Raw genomic sequence first — 17435 nt, 5'->3', positions numbered from 1 at the left:
AGTTGTCGTGGGCTGCCCCACACCCGGAGGAGCTGAGATCCGGACCCGGTTGGCGGTGGCTTTGAGGTGAGCCGGGACGGGAGAGGCTGGAGGGGCGCTTCCTGGGGTGGCGCGGCCCTCGTCGGCGGGCAGGCCGGCCCGCGCAGAGAGAGACCCGAGCTGGTGTGACGGAGCTGTCGCGTGGTGGCTGCCTGAGTGGGTACCCCCTGTTGGCCCCTCCCGGCTGCTTTCTCCTGGCGGACTCCCGGTGGGGCGCAGCGCTTGGACCACTCATTTCTTTTTTGGCGCTAACCTGTGCTGGCTGATGTGGTGACCCCCCGCGCCCCTGAATCACTGCCCAGGACCACCGCCGGCGGGGAGGAGGCCCCCCCCTTCGAGCCCTTTCCTGCACCGCACCCTGCCCCCGGACCTGGGAGGGGGCTGGGCTGTCGGCCCTGGAGTCTCTTGCTGTCCTACCCGGACGACGCCTCGGTGGCCCCCCGCGACTCATCGTTGGACAGCGGGCGGACGCTTTGGCTCGTGGCGCACGCCGCGGTGACGGCGGCCTGGTCCGGTCCCGGCGAAGCGGCTGGGGGGCGCCCGTACCCTTTGACCTCATCCCCTGCTGACCTGGTGCGGAGAGGTGCCGCGTTCGCAGAGCGGGAGTCGCCTGCTGCCCTCCGGGCCCCCTCACGGATCGGGCCTCTACCCCTTCGGTCCGCCATGGGCAAGGAGAGGGGACCCCAGTTGCCGAGTACGTCCCACCAGACGAGGATCGACCAGTTTGCCAGCTCGGACCCTCCGGGTGGGGGGGGCTTCGGCCCCGAATAAAGACTTGGCCGTCATCCTTCAGGCCATCGACGCCTCCCGTACCTCCCTGGAGGGGATGGTTGGCGAGGTGAAGGTCGATGTTGCACTCCTACGGCAGGACCTCCGCAACGCCACGGCCCGCATTACGGAGGCAGAGTCCCGGATTTCCACGGCGGAGGACGACATTCACCTGCTGCAGGACCAGGTCAGAGAACTCACAACCCACTCTAAAGAACTGCACAGGCGGGCAGAGGACGCCAAAAATCGTGCCCGTCGCAACAACCTTCGCCTGGTGGGCTTTCCGGAAGGAGTGGAATCTGGCCGTGCCGACGACTTCCTCGAGCAATGGTTCACGTCCTGGATGCCGGAGACCGGGTTGTCGACTTGGTTTGTGGTAGAGAGGGCGCATCGGTCTCTAGCGGCCAAACCTCCTGTGGGGGCCCCCCCGCGCCCGTTTATCCTGCGGATCCTCAACTTCAGGGACAGAGACGCTATCTTGCGGGAGGCGCGAGTGCGTGGCCCCTTGTCCTTTAACAATCACACCATCATGATTTTTCCGGACTACACCCGGGAGGTCCAGGAGCAGCGCCGCTCCTACACAGAGGTGAAGCAAAAGCTGCGCTCCCTGGGTCTTCAGTACCAGCTCCAATTCCCGGCCTGCCTTCGTGTTGTTTTCCAGGACAAGACTCTGTTCTTTGACACCCCTCGGGCGGCCTGGACCTGGCTCACGGAGGAGCAGCCTCTGCGCCACAGCGCGGCGATGTCGCCCGCTGCGGGGCCCCGGGGCAAAGAGGTGCTTGGAACCCGACGACCAAGGCGCAGGAAACGCACGCAGTCCCGGCTGCGCCGCGGAGGGGCGGTGGCCCGGACCCGGTCTGCCAATGCTTCTGAGAGACGTGTGAGGGACTCTTCGGCCTCCTCTGGTACATCGTCTCGCGTGGCTGGGGGACCCCGGCGTCGCCTGTCACCCGGGCCGAGGGGATCTCCCGCCCCCCTCACCATACAGTCTGACTTGTCTGACCTCTCCCGTAGTCCCGCCATGTAACTTGTTGCCTGATTCAAGTCTCTACGGGGAGGGGTGACAACCTTATTTGATGGAGGGGAGGAGGGGGTTTTCCACTCCCACGCTTTCTTACAATTACCTAGGACGTATCACTGAAATCCGTTCTTCTGGAGGGGTCCACTGTGCTCTCTACACCCGAGCATCTAGGCTTGGGGTCTCGTACCTGTTGGGTTGTTCGGGCGACAGATGCTTCTGTTTTTGAAGTGTAGGGTGGGGGTCTGGGGTCTGGGGTTGGGGGCCTGTTGGCTGTTTCTTCTTGGGGGATCGTTTTGTTTGGGTTGGTTTTGGTTTTATTTGGGCGTCTGTTACTGCACCACACTTGACATACTGCTGTGCCCCTCCCTGCATTCACTCATGCGGGCCCTGCTGCCGCTTGCCCTCACGCGCGGTCCATTGCCCCTCCCTGGCGCTGGACCCGTGGTCCTGGCTTCTTCTGGCCACTCCCTTTCTGGCATGCTCTGCTCCCCTCGCTCCCATGGATGATCTCCCCTCCAAGGCGCATATGCGCATTCTGTCATGGAACGTGAATGGCCTCCTAGATAGACTTAAACGCACTGCAGTCCTTAAATACGCTCAACGTACTGAGATCGACGTGCTCCTTCTTCAGGAGACCCACTTGCTAGGCGAGAGGTGTCCCTTCTTGGCCAGATATGGGTACGACCGGGTGTGGCACTCTGGGTTCTCTCGCGGGTCTCGGGGGGTCGCCGTCCTGCTGCGCCGCTCTGTTCCCTTTGTCTTTACCCGGGTGGCCCGCGACCCCCAGGGGATGGGGATCGCTGTCTGTGGCACACTGGAAGGTCGGCCGCTTACTTTTCTGTCGCTATATGCGCCGCCCACCGGGTTGGCCCAAGCATTATCCCATGCCACATCCCTGCTGGCCGCTCTCCCGCCGGGTGCTGTGGTTCTGGGCAGGGACTTCAACGCTGTCTCTGCCCCACTGCTTGACTCTTCGGGACCGGTCTCGACGCCCCGAGCCGCACGGGCTAGACAGCTGGTGGGGTGGGCAGAGGCTCAGGGCTTATGCGACGCCTGGCGTGTCTGGCATCCGCGCGCGCGGCAATACACCCACACCTCGGCCGCCCACCACACTCATGCGCGGATTGACGCAATCTTTGTCCCGTCCACCGAGTGTGCGGGCATCCAAGATGTCCGCATTCTTCCCAGAGGGATATCTGATCATTCCCCCGTCCTCCTGGGTCTGGGGCCCCCGCCCCAAGGGGCCCGTCAAATGTGGCGCTTCAACGCCTGGTTTCTCCGGGATAAGAAACTCTGCAAGGAGGTAGGGTCCGCGCTTGCGCAGTACTTTGGTGACAACGACGGGTCTGTCTCCTTGGCGGGCACCCTCTGGGAGGCGGGTAAGGCCACCATCAGGGGAGCCGCTAAGGCGTTGGTGGTACGGCACCGCCAGACGCAGCTTCAGCAACTCACTGCCTGCGAGGCCCGGGCGTTGCGTCTGGAGCAATCCCTGTCCGCGGACGGGGATCCGGCCGTGGATCGTCAGCTGCGGCTTCTGCGGGAAGAGATTCGCCAACGGTCTATGGATGCGGCCAAGCTTCTTTGGCAGTCCTCGGTGGCGAGGGTCTACGGGTGGGGTGACAAGAATGGGGCTCTGCTGCACCGGCTGGTTACCTACCCCGGGGCGTCGCGCATCATCCCGGCGGTCACTGACTCAGAAGGCCAGCTTCAGTCCACCTCCGTGGCCATGGCAAATGCCTTCGCTCAATACTACGCTCAGCTGTACCGGGCCCGGGCGTCGGACTTATCCTTAGCTTCGCTGCTTGCGGATCACAATCTAAAACTGCCCTGTCTTCGGTCCAGTGACTGGGAGAGTCTGGAGGTGCCCATCTCTCTGGAGGAGATTGGGGAGGCGATCGGGCGCACGTCGGCGGGGAAGACCCCGGGACCGGACGGATTCCCGCAAGAATTTTACGCCGCCTACAAGGACCTTCTGACCCCTCGGTTGCGCGCCCTTTATGCCGATGCGATTGAACGCGGTTCCTTCCGTCCAGAGGCCGATATGGCCACGATTGTGGTTCTGCCCAAATCCGCGCCGCCCTCTTGTGATAGGTCAGCGTACCGACCGATCTCCCTCATCAACACGGACATCAAACTCTACGCGGCGGTCCTGGCACAGAGGCTTCGGCCCTTTCTGCCCAGCCTGGTGCATCCAGACCAATGTGGCTTTATGCCGGACCGAGGTACTCGCCATTGCCTCCGTCGACTTCACGTGGCCCTGGCTCATCGCCACCGCATATCCCCGTATCTCACGCTCCTACTCGCCGACTTCGAGAAGGCGTTTGATTCGGTTGGGTGGTCCTATCTATTTGAGGTCCTGACTCATATGGGTTTCGGCCCCAAGTTTGTCGGAATGGTGCGGGTCCTCTACGCGCGTCCTCGTGCCCGGGTGCTAGTTAACGGGGCGTTGTCAAAGCCGTTCCGGATCGGTCGGGGGACGCGGCAGGGGTGCCCACTGTCGCCCCTCCTTTTTGCCCTCGCTATGGAACCCCTTGCTGCCCTGGTCCGCGCGGATCCTCTTCTTCGGGGCTGGGAATGGCCGGGTCTTGCGCCCGACAGAATAGCCCTTTATGCAGACGACGTGTTACTGTACCTTAGCGACCCGGCGCGATCTGGTCCCCGTGCCCTCCATCTCTTGGGCCTTTTTGGCCGCGCGTCTGGCCTTCACTTAAACTCGCACAAATCGGTCCTTGTGCCTCTGCACCCCTCTCGGGAATGCTTTGACTGGCAGGACAGGATTCCCCTCCGTCGGCTGTCCTTTAAATACCTGGGCATCTGGGTCTCTCTGCTCCCGGAACTGAGCTGGGCCCTCAATGTGGCTCCCCTGGTCAAAAAGGCCAAGGCTGACCTGACGCGCTGGCAACCGCTCCCGCTCAACCCGCTGGGGAGGGTGGCACTCTACAAAATGATGATCCTCCCCCGGTTCCTCTATATATTACAAAACACCCCCGTGTCCTATCCGCGGCCTTGGTTCCGCGAACTGGACGGGTTGGCGACTCGATTCCTCTGGGGCGGTGGAAGGCCGCGGTTGGCCTTGTCGACGTGTCGTCTACCCACCTTTGATGGCGGGTTGGGTATGACCAACCTCTACCTCTACTATTTGGCCACTCGCCTTCTCGTCATTCACGATTGGTTCGGAGGGGGATGGTCCGACCCGGCTTACAGGTTGGAACTAGCCGATTTGGGTTTTCCCTGCATTTTAGATCGCCTATACGGAGCTCCCATCCCCGCTTCTTGCCCCGGAATCACTAGGGCGGTCTTCTTGGCCTGGCGAGCGGCGCTTCGCCATACCCGGTGGACCGGGCGGCTGACTCGCGCCACTCCCCTTTGGCACGGGACGCGGTTGCGGGACGTTACTGCCCTGGAGGGCTTTCGATCATGGGACCTGCTCGGAATCTTCCAGCTGGGGGACATCTGGCGGGGGGGGCGCATGTGCTCATACGCAGAGCTGCAGGAACGCTTCTCCCTTCACTCGTCACAGTTTTATAGGTACCTCCAGCTGCGCCATGCCATACGCACCTATACTCCTCTAGATGTTCGATTGCCAGACCACAGTCCCCCCGAAGCTCAGGTCTTGCTGGGTAACCTGGGGAGGGGGGGTATTTCCCGTATACACCGCTCACTTATTAACAATACCCCTGCGGTTCAGGACGGTTTGAGGGAAAGATGGGAGGGTTGGGTGGGGCCCTTGGATGAGGTGGACTGGAGGGACGCCCTTATGGCCCCCCGGCTGGTGACGGCCTCCGCCAAGTTGCGGCTGATTCAGATATACTATCTACACACTGCATACCTCACACCGGTGCGTCTAAACCGCGCGGGCCTCTCTGTCACCGCATCTTGCCCCCGCTGCGGCTTTGACCCGGCCGACTTTATCCATATGGTGTGGTCCTGTCCGGACCTAAGAGATTACTGGAGGGGCATAGAGGCTGACCTCACGGAGGTGTTGGGGTGGGAGGTGCCCCACAATCCTAGGCACACCCTGCTGGGCATCACGGATGGTCTACATGGCACACGTGCAGAGAAACTGTTCTTTATGACGGCGTTCATGGTGGCAAAGAGAGACATTGCAGCGGCATGGAAACACCCACGGCCGCCTACTTTGGCTAAATGGAGTGCTGGGGTGGACTGGTGTGCGGCCCAGGAACGTACTCTTTATCAGGCGAGGGGCTGCCCTAAGAAATATCGTAGGGTATGGGGGAAGTGGTTGGGCAATGTATCGTGATTGGGCGCTTCGGGGGTGGGGGTGGGGGACGGGGCTTCGGGTGGGGGCGAGGGGGACGTGATTTCACTCTGTGTGATTGTACAGTGGTGGTTTGTCAGGCGCAATGTTTTCCTTTGCTGTGTTTTTCAAAATCTCCAATAAAACTTGTTTATCAAAAAAAAAACGTTTAAAAAAAGTTTCTCGTCCCACCACCACCCCTCCCTCCCCCCCCAGTTCGTTCCTTCTTCGACGCCCGCACTTCCGTTTCGCATGCATTTGGTCTTGTGTAAATACGAGTCCTATTGCATTTTAAATGCTCGTTTGTCCTGGGATTGGCTGGGTGAATTTGCACTCTATTTTGCCTGACGTGTCCAGAACACATGTGCAACACAGAGGGCTATCTTACGCATGCGTCCAGCAGCTGCCATGGATTTCCGATCACTCTTGCGCACCCCTCGGTCGTGGCTGCCGCTATTAATGGCCTTTTGATTAATAATCACTTGTAAGATAATACATTTTTATTAAACTGTGCTGGCTTCTGATTTATGAACCTCGGCGCAGATTGTCCGACCCAAGATGAATCCACTTTTGAAGCGTGCCGGCATCCTACATCTTACAGGCCCAGGTGGGGGGGGGGGGGGGGGTCAGGTGAAGGGGCTTTTGAGGCACACAGAAGCTATTGGCAGCTCTAGAGACCTGGTGCCGAGAGAAGGGTTCGAGGTGGGCCTGTGGCCTTCAGAGCTATCAAAGTGTGGTGTGTGCCGCGGAGAGTGCGTCACCCACATATTTATGGCAACATAATATCCGTACGGCCGGACAAGACTTAAAAGATGGCAGCTTTCTCCAGCTATGTCCGATTCATGTAAAAGTTTACTATTAGTGCTAAAGCGATCCAACAGTGTGTGAATCCCCCAATAGTGTGTGAATCCCCGAACAGTGTGTGAATACCCGAACAGTGAGACCCCGACTTCATGAGCTACCCACATCGATCTGAACTCACTCAGTGTGAGCACCCCCAAGCATTGCAAGCTTCCTTCGGCACTGTGCGATATTCCCAAGGCAGTTTGAACTTTCTCCTGCACAATAGTAGATTCCTCCTGCATTGTGAGCTTTCTCCAGCAGTGCCAGCTTCCTTCGGTAGCTTGAGAGTCCCTAGCAATGTGCGAGATTCCCCCAGCATTGCAAGTTTCCTCTATCAGTGTGAGACTCCTTCAGCAGTGTGAGTTTCGTCTGCCATTGCTCTTGGACTCCAATAATGCGAGCTTCACCCGCAACGCAAGCGTCATCCAGCAGCGTGAGCTTCATCCAACAGTGCAAGCTTCACCCAGCAGCACGAGTTCCCTCTGTCATTACTCTTGGGCTCCCACAATGGGAGTTTCTCCAGCATGGTCCTTTTCCTGCAGCACTGAGAGAAACTGTGAGAGCTGCAAGCTTCTTCTAGCAGTATGAGCTTCCCCAGCAAAATGAACGTCCTCTAGCAGAGCAGTGTGAGATTCAGTAAGCATTGCAAGCTTCCTCCAGCAGTGTGTGAGATTCTCCAAGCATTGTGAGCTTCCCCCAGCAGTGCATGCTTCTCCAGCAGTGCAAGCTTCCTTGGGCAGTTTAAGCTTCTTCCAGTTGCTTGAGATTCCCTCCATGAGTGTACGATTCCCCTATGAGTGTAAGATTCCCCCATAAGTGTAAGATTATCTTGGCTATATGAGCTTTCCAAGGCATTCTGAACTTGCTCCAGTAGAGCTGTGTGAGATTCCCCTAGCATTGCAAGCTTTTTCCGGCAGTGTTAGCTTCCTCCAGTAGCCTGAGCTCCCCAGCAGTGTGTGAGATTCCCTCAGGATTGCAAGCTTTTTCCATCATTGTGATATCGGGTATCAGCCCATACCAGGAACAGCAGTTCTTTATAAACGTGAACCGGGGTATAAAATGGGAGGGCTGGAGTCTGTATGCTGCCTTCATCGGGTTCAGTGATACAAACCTGCACAGTACAGAGGGCTAGGAGGGAAGTAAGGCAAGTGGCTAGAAGGTGTAGTAGCATGCAGGGTGGCAGTGGCCATGACAGGGAGTTACGTCAGCAGAATAGATTGTTGGCATGGAGTAGCTTGGGCATTAGTGAGGTCAAGGAAGTAACGTTAGCAAAGTTGCTATTGCTATAAGTTTAGCGTGATGAGGAATATTGATTACAGGGGAGTGGTGATGTCCGCATGAGAGGCTGTTGGCGTAGTGCTTAGGGTGGGAATGCGGCAGGAGTGTGATTTGAACAGGAGAGACTGTTGACAAAGTATTTAGTGTGGGATCAGTAAATGGTGATGGTGGTAGGGAAGTGACTTCAGCAGGAGAGACGGTTGGCCTAATGTTTTGTGGGAGATGCATTGGTGAGGTGGATAATAGTAGCAAAACTGGGCGATAGGTTGGCCTGACGGCCGGAGTTAGTGCTTGACAGCAATGGGCTTTAACTAAAAAGTGAGTGCAGGTGGTCCCATGGTTAATATGGTGCATAGCTAAATGCCTAAAAGGTCCCAAAGGCGAGACCGATTGCATTGCAAATGCTTGTTTAGTGATGCATGGGAATGAAATTTAGGTTTCTGCTAATCCGACTCCTACATACTGCCACGAGTATTGCACATTGGAAACAGACGTTCAGACAAATATTCACATATGCCACTTTGTTCCTGACTTCAGGACCACAGCGCTGCCTGACTTCAAGTGAGTTATTCTATCATATCATCTGCACCGGAAGCAACGAAGACATGATGTGATGTATTGTACCATATTTTGTACAGTTGTTTAGGAGGCTCTGCCAATTACATCATAGGACATCAAAATATCAAGTACTTCTACTGTCCCTTTAAAAGTTGTAGGAACCTTTTCAATTTAGAAGCCAGTCGGTGGCCTTCTTTAGAGCCGGTGCGGGGCATATTATGGGATAATTAAAAATACGCTATGAATGGGAATGGAGGAGAAGAAAAAGGGGAGGGCAAGATGGAGGGAAGAAGAAACAGACTGGGTACAGAGAAGGTTAAAATAAATGTGCTATGATGTGGCCAGCTATGCCCACTTCATAGTGCTTTTTTTCACTTTTTTTCAAAAGAAATAGTACATAGTTAAAGCAAGAGCAGCTGATGGTCAGTGGAAGGACACTAATCGGGCAAAATTATACTGTGCTTGGTCCCTGTGCTACTGAAAGAAAAGTCACCCTAACCCTTATCTTTGTGACTGGGGTGAATGTTTACAATATTCAGCATTCCTTCCATCATATGTTTTTTTTTCTTTTCTCACCTTAAATGGGAAGGGTATGCCCAGACGTGGGTCCCCTGCTCACTGCACCACAGGATTCAAGCTAGCCTGGCTAATGAGGGGTGATGCCCCAAAACCGTTCCCAGGAGGCTTGTTTCCGGTCCAGGGAGGATCTGGCTTGGCAGTTCGGTCTGCACTGATCCCATGAGTAGCAGGGTCAAGACTTAGTGGCATATTGCTGGGTCCAAACTGGGTTGGGGTGGTGAGCAAAAAAACGATGGATTAAACCAAGATCTTTGTGACTGGGGTGAATGTTTGCGGCGTTCAGGATTCCGTCCATCATATGTTCTTTTTGCTCTTGTCGCCAAATTAGAAGGCAGCAAAGAAGAGTGACAATGATGGCAACAAATGGTACGCAATGGAGTCTCGCAAGCGTGAGCGCTTGCACTGGTGCATGCTTACGCACTCAAGACCTAAAAATTAACATGGAGAACCTTAGGTCATGTCATGCAACCTAAATGATCAACATAAGTGACACTAAGAATAAATCGTTTTACATTTATTTATTTTTTTTACATTTTTTAGATTCTTGCATTGCACACAAGATCAACATCGCATAGATTACAAGATCAAGGTCAAACAAACAACCCGTGGCTATCCATTCTTGCTTCCCATTTTCCACCAGGTACAATCAAATTTGTTGTTGCACATGTCTGATTAATAATCACATATTGACAGTACTATACATCCTCATTTTCTGCTAACGTTTCTTGTTCTCTAGACCGCAAATATTGCATTAGTTGCTCACAAATGTCCTTGGGTCTAGAGGGAGCTGGCAGTTCTTTTGCATACAGTTCTAGGTTCTCCCTACAATATACATGGTCCTTTATCCAGTGTTCTGGCAGTGGGGGAGCTGACCTCTCCCATTTCATCGCCACCCTCCTCTTCGCCAACAGTAAAGCAATTCTAATAAATTTACCAGTGACACCTTTCAACAAGCATTGCCATAGCCAATAGGTCTCGCCTTTGGGACCTTCTAAGTGTTTAGCCATGCAACAGTTGCATAACTAAATACTTATAAGGTCCCAAAAGCGAGACCTATTGGCTATGCCAAGCGGCCCTGCGGCCGCGAAAGTGATCCCGATCGCGATCAAACATCAAAGCGGCCGCGAAAGTGAAAGTAATCGGGGTAAAAGCGGCGCGCACGCCCGCGCACATGCACTGTAGCTCTAGGCTGGCCTGGTAGCACTTTTTGGAGCCCTCTCAATAAGTCTTGCCAGACCAGCGCATGCGCTGGATCAGGCGAGACCTAAAAACGGCGTGAAGCACAGCAGACATACCTGTGGGGTGCCTTGCAGGGTAATGGTAATCATAGCTTGTAGCCTATATATCCCCTCCGCCCAGAACCCAGCCACCCGACTACATTTCCTGGCCAGGTGCCAAAATTCAGCTCCTTGAACCCCACATAGTTTACATGTATCATTATCCCGGAGGACACGAAGAATAAATAGTTCAACTAGAAGTTGATCATGTATGCGAGACAGTTGGTGTTTAACTGTTCCATGACTTACTACCATCTATATATTCCAGGTCATCGCAGGGTTGTTAAAGTATTTTACATATCTGTGTTAAATGTTGCTATGTTGTAAGAGTAAATTCCTAGATTGGCATAATTTTGCCTTCCAATGGCATTCTTAAGGTGAAAATTCCACCAGTATTGTGTAATTTCCTCAAACTCCAATTTAGGGTTAAGAGTAGGTTTGTCAGTATTACTGTGTGGGTCTGTGAGTAAAAGATGACTAATGAAAGCTTCTTATTTGTGTGTATTCAAATACCCCTTTCCGGTAGTTTTACCACCTGGTATGGAGGTAGATTTACTCCTGTCAAGGTTAGGAGTACGTACAAGGTACGTTTGATGACTGCTTATACCTCGAAGTGTAAAAATGGCATAGACGTCCAGGTTCACTAGTAAAGACACTGCATTCCTCAGCTGTTGAGTGTGCTTCTTGCCTGGCACAGCGCTGCCTGCATTGTCAAGGTCTTGAGCACTGTCCTTGCCTGGCATGGTGCTCTCTCTGGCCAGCGTTGTTGGCTTATTATGCAAATCACGTCTCTGTGGACCCTAGCCAGTTATTTCACTGTGCACGCTAGTACTGGAATGTGCACAGCACATTCCAATACTAGCGAGTTTGGCTCTTCGCAGCTCCTGGTGCCCCCCAAATCTGTCCTCACAATTTTCTGCAACGGTCAGACAGTGAGCACTCATCCAGGACTCCATATTGTCTCTTCCATTGGAGCAAACAATCCTGCTTCTAAAAATGAATTCAAAATTATGGCTATCTTATTCCACAAGGTTCTATTCCTCCAATCCAAGGTGGCTGCTGTTGACTTTCGAGTTCTGCCAGCATTTAAAGTATGTAGCATCAACTGGTTTTCGGGTCCAGTGCATTCTAAACTTGTTTGATGCTCTCTTCTGCGTTGCTTGCTCCTGGTCCCTATCCAGTTTCTTCTTCTGTGTTGCTTGCTCTGGGCCCCTATCTAGTGTCTCCTTCTGGTTTGCCTGCTCCTAGTTGCTTTCCAGTTTTTCCTTCTATGATGGATGCTCCTGGTTCCTAGCCAGTTTCTCCTTTTATGTTGCTTGCTCCTAGTTGCAGTTTCTTCTTCTGTGTTACTTGTTCCTAATTCCTATGCAGTTTTCCTTCTGTGTTGCTTACTCCTGCTCCCTATCCAGTTTCTCCTTCTGTGATGGTTGCTAATGGTCCCTATCCGATTTTTGCTTCTATAGTGGATGCTCCTGGTTCCTATGCAGTTTTTCCTTCTGTGTTGCTTACTCCTAGTCCCTATGCAGTTTGTCCTTCTCTGATGGTTGCTCCTGGTCCCCATCCAGTTTCTTCTTATGTGTTGCTTGCTCCTAGTTGCTATCCAGTTTTTCCTTCTTTTGCTTCCTCCTAGTTTCCATCCATTTTCTCCTTCTGTGGTACTTGCTCCTGATTCCTAGCCAGTTTCTCCTTCCGTATTACTTGCTCCTGGTACCCATCTAGTTTCTTCTTCTGTGCTACTTGCTCTTAGTTCCTATCCAGTTTCTCCTTCTGTGGTACTTGCTCCTAGTTCCTATACAGTTTCTCCTTCTGTGTTACTTTCTCCTGGTCCCTATCCAGTTTCTTCTTCTGTGTTGCTTGCTCTTAGTGCCTATCCAGTTTCGCCTTCTGTCTTTGCTTGCTCCTAGTTGCTCTCCAGTTTTTCCTTCCATAATGGATGCTCCTGGTTCCTATCCAGCTCTCCTTCTGTGTTGCTTACTCCTGGTCCCTATCCTGTTTCTCCTTCTGTGTTCCTTGTTCTTCGTTCCTATCCAGTTTCTCCTTTTGGGTTGCGTGCTGCTGGTCTCAATCCAGTTTCTCCTTCTTTGTTTCTTTCTCCGGGGCCCCTATCCTGCTCCTCTCCAGTCTATGCACCCTTTTCTTCCTGGATTCCTCATCCGCTCAGATTAAAGGCCAGTGCGAAAGGAGAAAACGGACAACGATTTCTTAAGAAGTCGAAAACCGAGCATATGCTTTCCTTTGTCCTGCACTTGATAGAACATGTTTGTGAATACAATGAACGTTTTCTCCAAACGGAAGCGAATTTCCGATTCACGAAGCTGGCCCTTTGTGAACCACTAGGCCAATAGAGCAGTGGCAATGAACCTGCATGCCATGTACTTGCTTGATTTCACTGCCTCTCGATTTGTGACCTTGACTAAGGGCAGAGAAATAGCCTTTTTTCACATTTTCTGAAAGGATTAATTAAGATTTTTTTTTCTCCTCTTTTTAGCTGCTGCTGCGTGTGAAGATTTGAACAATGAGAACAAATGACTGGTGAGTTCTGCGAGCGGCTTGAAAAGACTGCAGGTAAATGTTCTAATTATATAACAGTGAAAACAATGCGCGTGGTCCATTTCAAATACAGTTACCATTGATTCTCTCGCATTTTTATTTTTTCTGTGTTTTGGCTGCATATTGAGAATCAAAATTGCCTGCATTTAAAAAAAAAAAAAAATGTAGCCGCTTTTGGCCAGTTACCTCTCTCTGCCTTTCTATATTGAACCACGAGTAACAATATTTTACGAAAAACCATATTTTCCTGTGGTACTATAACATCACAAGGATATTTTTTATGCAAACGCGCAGCCAGTAGGGATGTCCACGTTTTGTTGAAGTTTCATCTTCTTTAAGATTGTTTTTTTTTTTAAAAAAATCATTTTAAGTCACATTCCATGGTAGACAAAAATCGGATTTTTACATTCCATGGTAGATTTACAAGTTTAGGAAATCGATTTGATCTTGGTAGATGAGGGATAAAAACGAATTTAACCAACTTATTTTACTGAGCGATCTTGTTGTGAATGTAATGTCTGCAGCTAGATTTAATGTAAATATATCGATTGTTTGGGGATAAAGGGTGGACATTTGATATTTCCTCAGTGGAAGAGAACACCAAGAGTCTAGGGTCACCTCCGAACTCAGCCTATGTCACAAAATGTTTTAAAAACTTGTGTGTGTACTTTACAGGTCTGGATGAATGGACTTTACTACTTTCTTGTTGATTATACCTTGTGGTAAAATATAAAATGATAATGTATTTGACATACAGTGCCAAATACATCATAGCTCTGTTTACGCTCTATTGAATTTTGTATTCGTTTTAGGTGCTATGTGTCACCACAATCAAAGAGTAAGTTGTTTGGCATGCTGGATTTAAAACCTAACGTAATGAATAACAGGCATTGGTAAAGCCAGGTAGGTCTGTCTTTGGCAAGCGGGTGTGATTTATTTATTGCAAGCATGGGCCACAAAATAAAAAATTAAACAGGCGACCGCCTAAACATAAAAATTAAAAGTAAACAAATAAAACTTCAAATTTGATTTTAATAGAGCATTGTGGATGCTTCGTCGTTAGCACATGTACTTAGGACAGGCCTCGAAACCAGTTTAGTCTTTTAGTTTAGTTTTTTAGTGTTAACACAGCAAAGGAAAATATGATGCCTAATGACACAAAAAAAGATACTATTAGTTTAGAATTACTGTAACCTCGAGACCTAGTGTAAACTCACAATGATGACTGATGAAATACATTTAGATGAACAATGGAAGGAAAAGAGCATTAGCAAAGTACAGTATTGGCCCACTAACCCTGGCATTGAAGTGCTCTTTTTTAGGCAGATGTGCACGTGTGATCAGGCAAAATGTTGTTGCAGTGCAAGGGAACCAACGGCTGATGTGGGCTGACCCATTTCATCATCCTGTATGGTGTCGTGGGAGGAGGCAAAATAGATAACAGTTGAACCGACCAATGGATAAAGAGATCTTGACTCGTCATGCAGCACAGCAGATGGGGACACTTCAACTCGCTAAATGCATTCAGGGGCCCACTCAGGGTTTCACAATGCTTTTAAACATATGGATTGTAACGCAGGACCTACTAAAGGAAGTGAGTTTTGTGGGACTAAAACTACAGATCCCAGGAGTCATTACCAGCACTAAGCTCAGCCCACTGAGGGCGGTATATAAAATGTGATTCAAACTCCCTGCGCCAAATGCATATGTGCTGATGACCTTCGAAAAAGAGGAGAAACTCGAAACGCGTCAGGTCAAAGTTAATCTCACCAAGGAATGCTGATGCGAGTTTCCTGTATTGCTAATAAACCTCTGGGTTTCATCTGCTGTTGTGTGCGCTTCTAAAAGCTTTTGGGCAATTGTTTGATTGTTTGATATATATATATATATATATATATATTAGCGAAGATTCGTCAACCAGCGCCAAAGTTATTGGGAAAACAAACGCTTTTCCTATGGAAACTAGGTCCTAACTACAACTATCTACTGGTGACCGCCAGTAGATAAAAAAACTATAAATATATATATATTCACAAATAGAACCCGGAAGTCCGGAGCTTCTTTGGCGGCGGTCCCAGAAGGGTTCCGGTGACCCTTACATCAGCACAACTCTCTCCGTATCTGGAAAGAAATCCAGGACACCCAGAGACGCTTTTAAAGATTTATTCTGGCAAGATAACGCCTCACCAACGCATTTCGCTTTATCACGGTATGGAGGCTACTTCTATGTTCCCTTATTTACATACAATTTCATTCATTGATATAAAGGAAGGACTACATTTAACATATGTAGAAAGAGTCTTACATGGGCGCCATTGTTAAAGGTCTCCCAAGAAGTGATTACATATTTGCCAAATATTTAACATATTGTGAATATTTAAAAATAATTCAATACTACAGTACATCAGCAATTTTGGAAGACAATTCATAATATAATATTAATACGAATGACGGCAGTGAGGTTCTTGTCTTAACGTCCTGCCCTAGTGGGCAAATTCGACAAATTTACAATTACAAAATCACTTTGTAAATGCAGTCTTATATATCCGACTAACAAAAGAAAGATGAGCACTCCCGGGGTTTCAGGATTCATGAATTTTATTCCAAGAAAAGACTCGTTTTGGCGGTTGCCTTCTTCAGTGATCATACAGATACAGCTATTCCGGGGGGGGGGGGGCTGGGGGGGGGGGAGGGTTGTTTTTCTTTTGATTACATGAAGCTGGTGAGACAGTTCAATTTGTCTCTAGACATGACCTAAAAGCGCTAGAACCCTCACAGGTAGCTTTTCTCAGATGGTTTCATAGGTAAGTCTCTGAAATAACAAAGTGTAGTAGACAGTGTCCGTTAAAGGGGATAGAACGGTTTTGGAAAGATACATAAGGTCATTTAGAGGTGGGCAGTTGCAGGGTATCTGCCAGAAATTGGGAGTGTACTCTTTGCCAACATTTCTATTCTCCCAACCTCATTTACTCACTTGGGTACGTCTGTTTCTAACGGTTAAGCTGTCACTGGCTGTTATCAGTCGATAGATGCAATCTAGGGAAGTCAGCGCACTACAAAATAATGAGAAAGAAACAACTATTCACTACAATTCATCATTCTAAAACAAGAACTGCGTGCAAACCGGAAGAGGTAGCCACCCTGAACATACTAGAATAAGCAGATGCTCTGCATCTGTATACCGGATGCACTGCTGAGAAATAATTTATGTATGTAATCCATAAAGCATACTGTTAAACAGAATTTTTTGTTGAAATCAATCAATAGGAAACAATGTTATTGTTCATATTAACCCCTTCGATGCTCATGACGGAACGGTTCCGTCATGAGCATCGGTTGAGCTGTGCTCATGACGGAACCGTTCCGTCATGACCACGCCCGCGCTAGAACCCTTCAGCACCGCGGGGGAATCCGCGCAGCGCTGAAGGGGTTAATAATATGGTCTCATTTACTTCATGAGTTATGTTATTCTGAGAACATCACAAACAAATTAAATAGGTGCAAAAAACAGAACGAATTGTGCTGTGAAGAGCCTGTTGCAAATCAACAATTGTCTCTCAATATCAACAATATGACATTGAAACTGTTGCTAAACAATGACGATTGAGGTTGTAGAAGCCCAATGCATTTCGGGATTTTCACATAATCCCTTCTTCAGGGGCCTGTATGAGAGAGAATGAAAAAAAGGAAAACCATATAGTAACAATTGACTGAATTATGATACAACAAATCCTAAACGTTCATGCAGTACTGAATAGATACATCTGTTTAATGACCAGAGTGAAAATAGCGCACCTGTACATTGTCCTACACCACACCAATAGGGTATCAATTGTGAAGAGAATGATAGAGTGTAAAGAGCTAGATCAAATAAAGTGATGGAATATAAGTAAAGAGACCTGCATAGAACCTTCACCCTGAGCAAGACAAACTAGACCAATATAAACCACTCCGTGTGAGTGAAAAAGAAAAGATTAAGAGAAAGAAACTAAACAACAGAACCTTACAGTGGCTCGTCAGAAATGGAGATCTGCGCAAAAAGCGACGTGGAGAACGTGCTGTTGAACTGCAAAGGTACAGCGACTGTGGTATCTCTGGAAAATATCCGAGGCGGTCTAGCATTGAAATGCTAAGTAACGAGTATCCAAAGATACTACCTTGAAAGTTGTAGAACAGCTAAAGAACCTGTATAAATGTATATATAAAAAAATGTGGGCCAAATTGGGGTGAAACAATAAATGAATGCTTACAATTGAGTGATTAT

The 17435-nt window shown here is 50.0% G+C and overlaps 1 protein-coding gene across 14 annotated transcripts in view; it reads left to right on the top strand.

Annotated features, from left to right (window-relative positions):
* Positions 1-17435, top strand: part of KLHL5 (kelch like family member 5) — a 592018-nt gene that overhangs the window by 96648 nt on the left and 477935 nt on the right. For 4 of the 14 annotated variants that reach the window (XM_085642265.1, XM_085642264.1, XM_085642262.1 and 1 more), the window contains 2 exons: positions 9885-9984; positions 13110-13153. In XM_085642265.1, the coding sequence (XP_085498391.1) occupies positions 13137-13153 (17 nt within the window). In that variant the 5' untranslated portion in view covers positions 9885-9984; positions 13110-13136. Of the gene's footprint in view, positions 1-9884; positions 9985-13109; positions 13187-17435 lie in introns of all 14 variants that reach the window. The other 10 variants (XM_085642266.1, XM_085642267.1, XM_085642268.1 and 7 more) reach the window with 3 other exon arrangements.

This window comes from Triturus cristatus, chromosome 2_2, assembly GCF_964204655.1.
Source record: "Triturus cristatus chromosome 2_2, aTriCri1.1, whole genome shotgun sequence".
In the NCBI taxonomy this organism is placed as follows: domain Eukaryota; kingdom Metazoa; phylum Chordata; class Amphibia; order Caudata; family Salamandridae; genus Triturus; species Triturus cristatus.
This window is presented reverse-complemented; position numbering and strand designations above follow the sequence as displayed.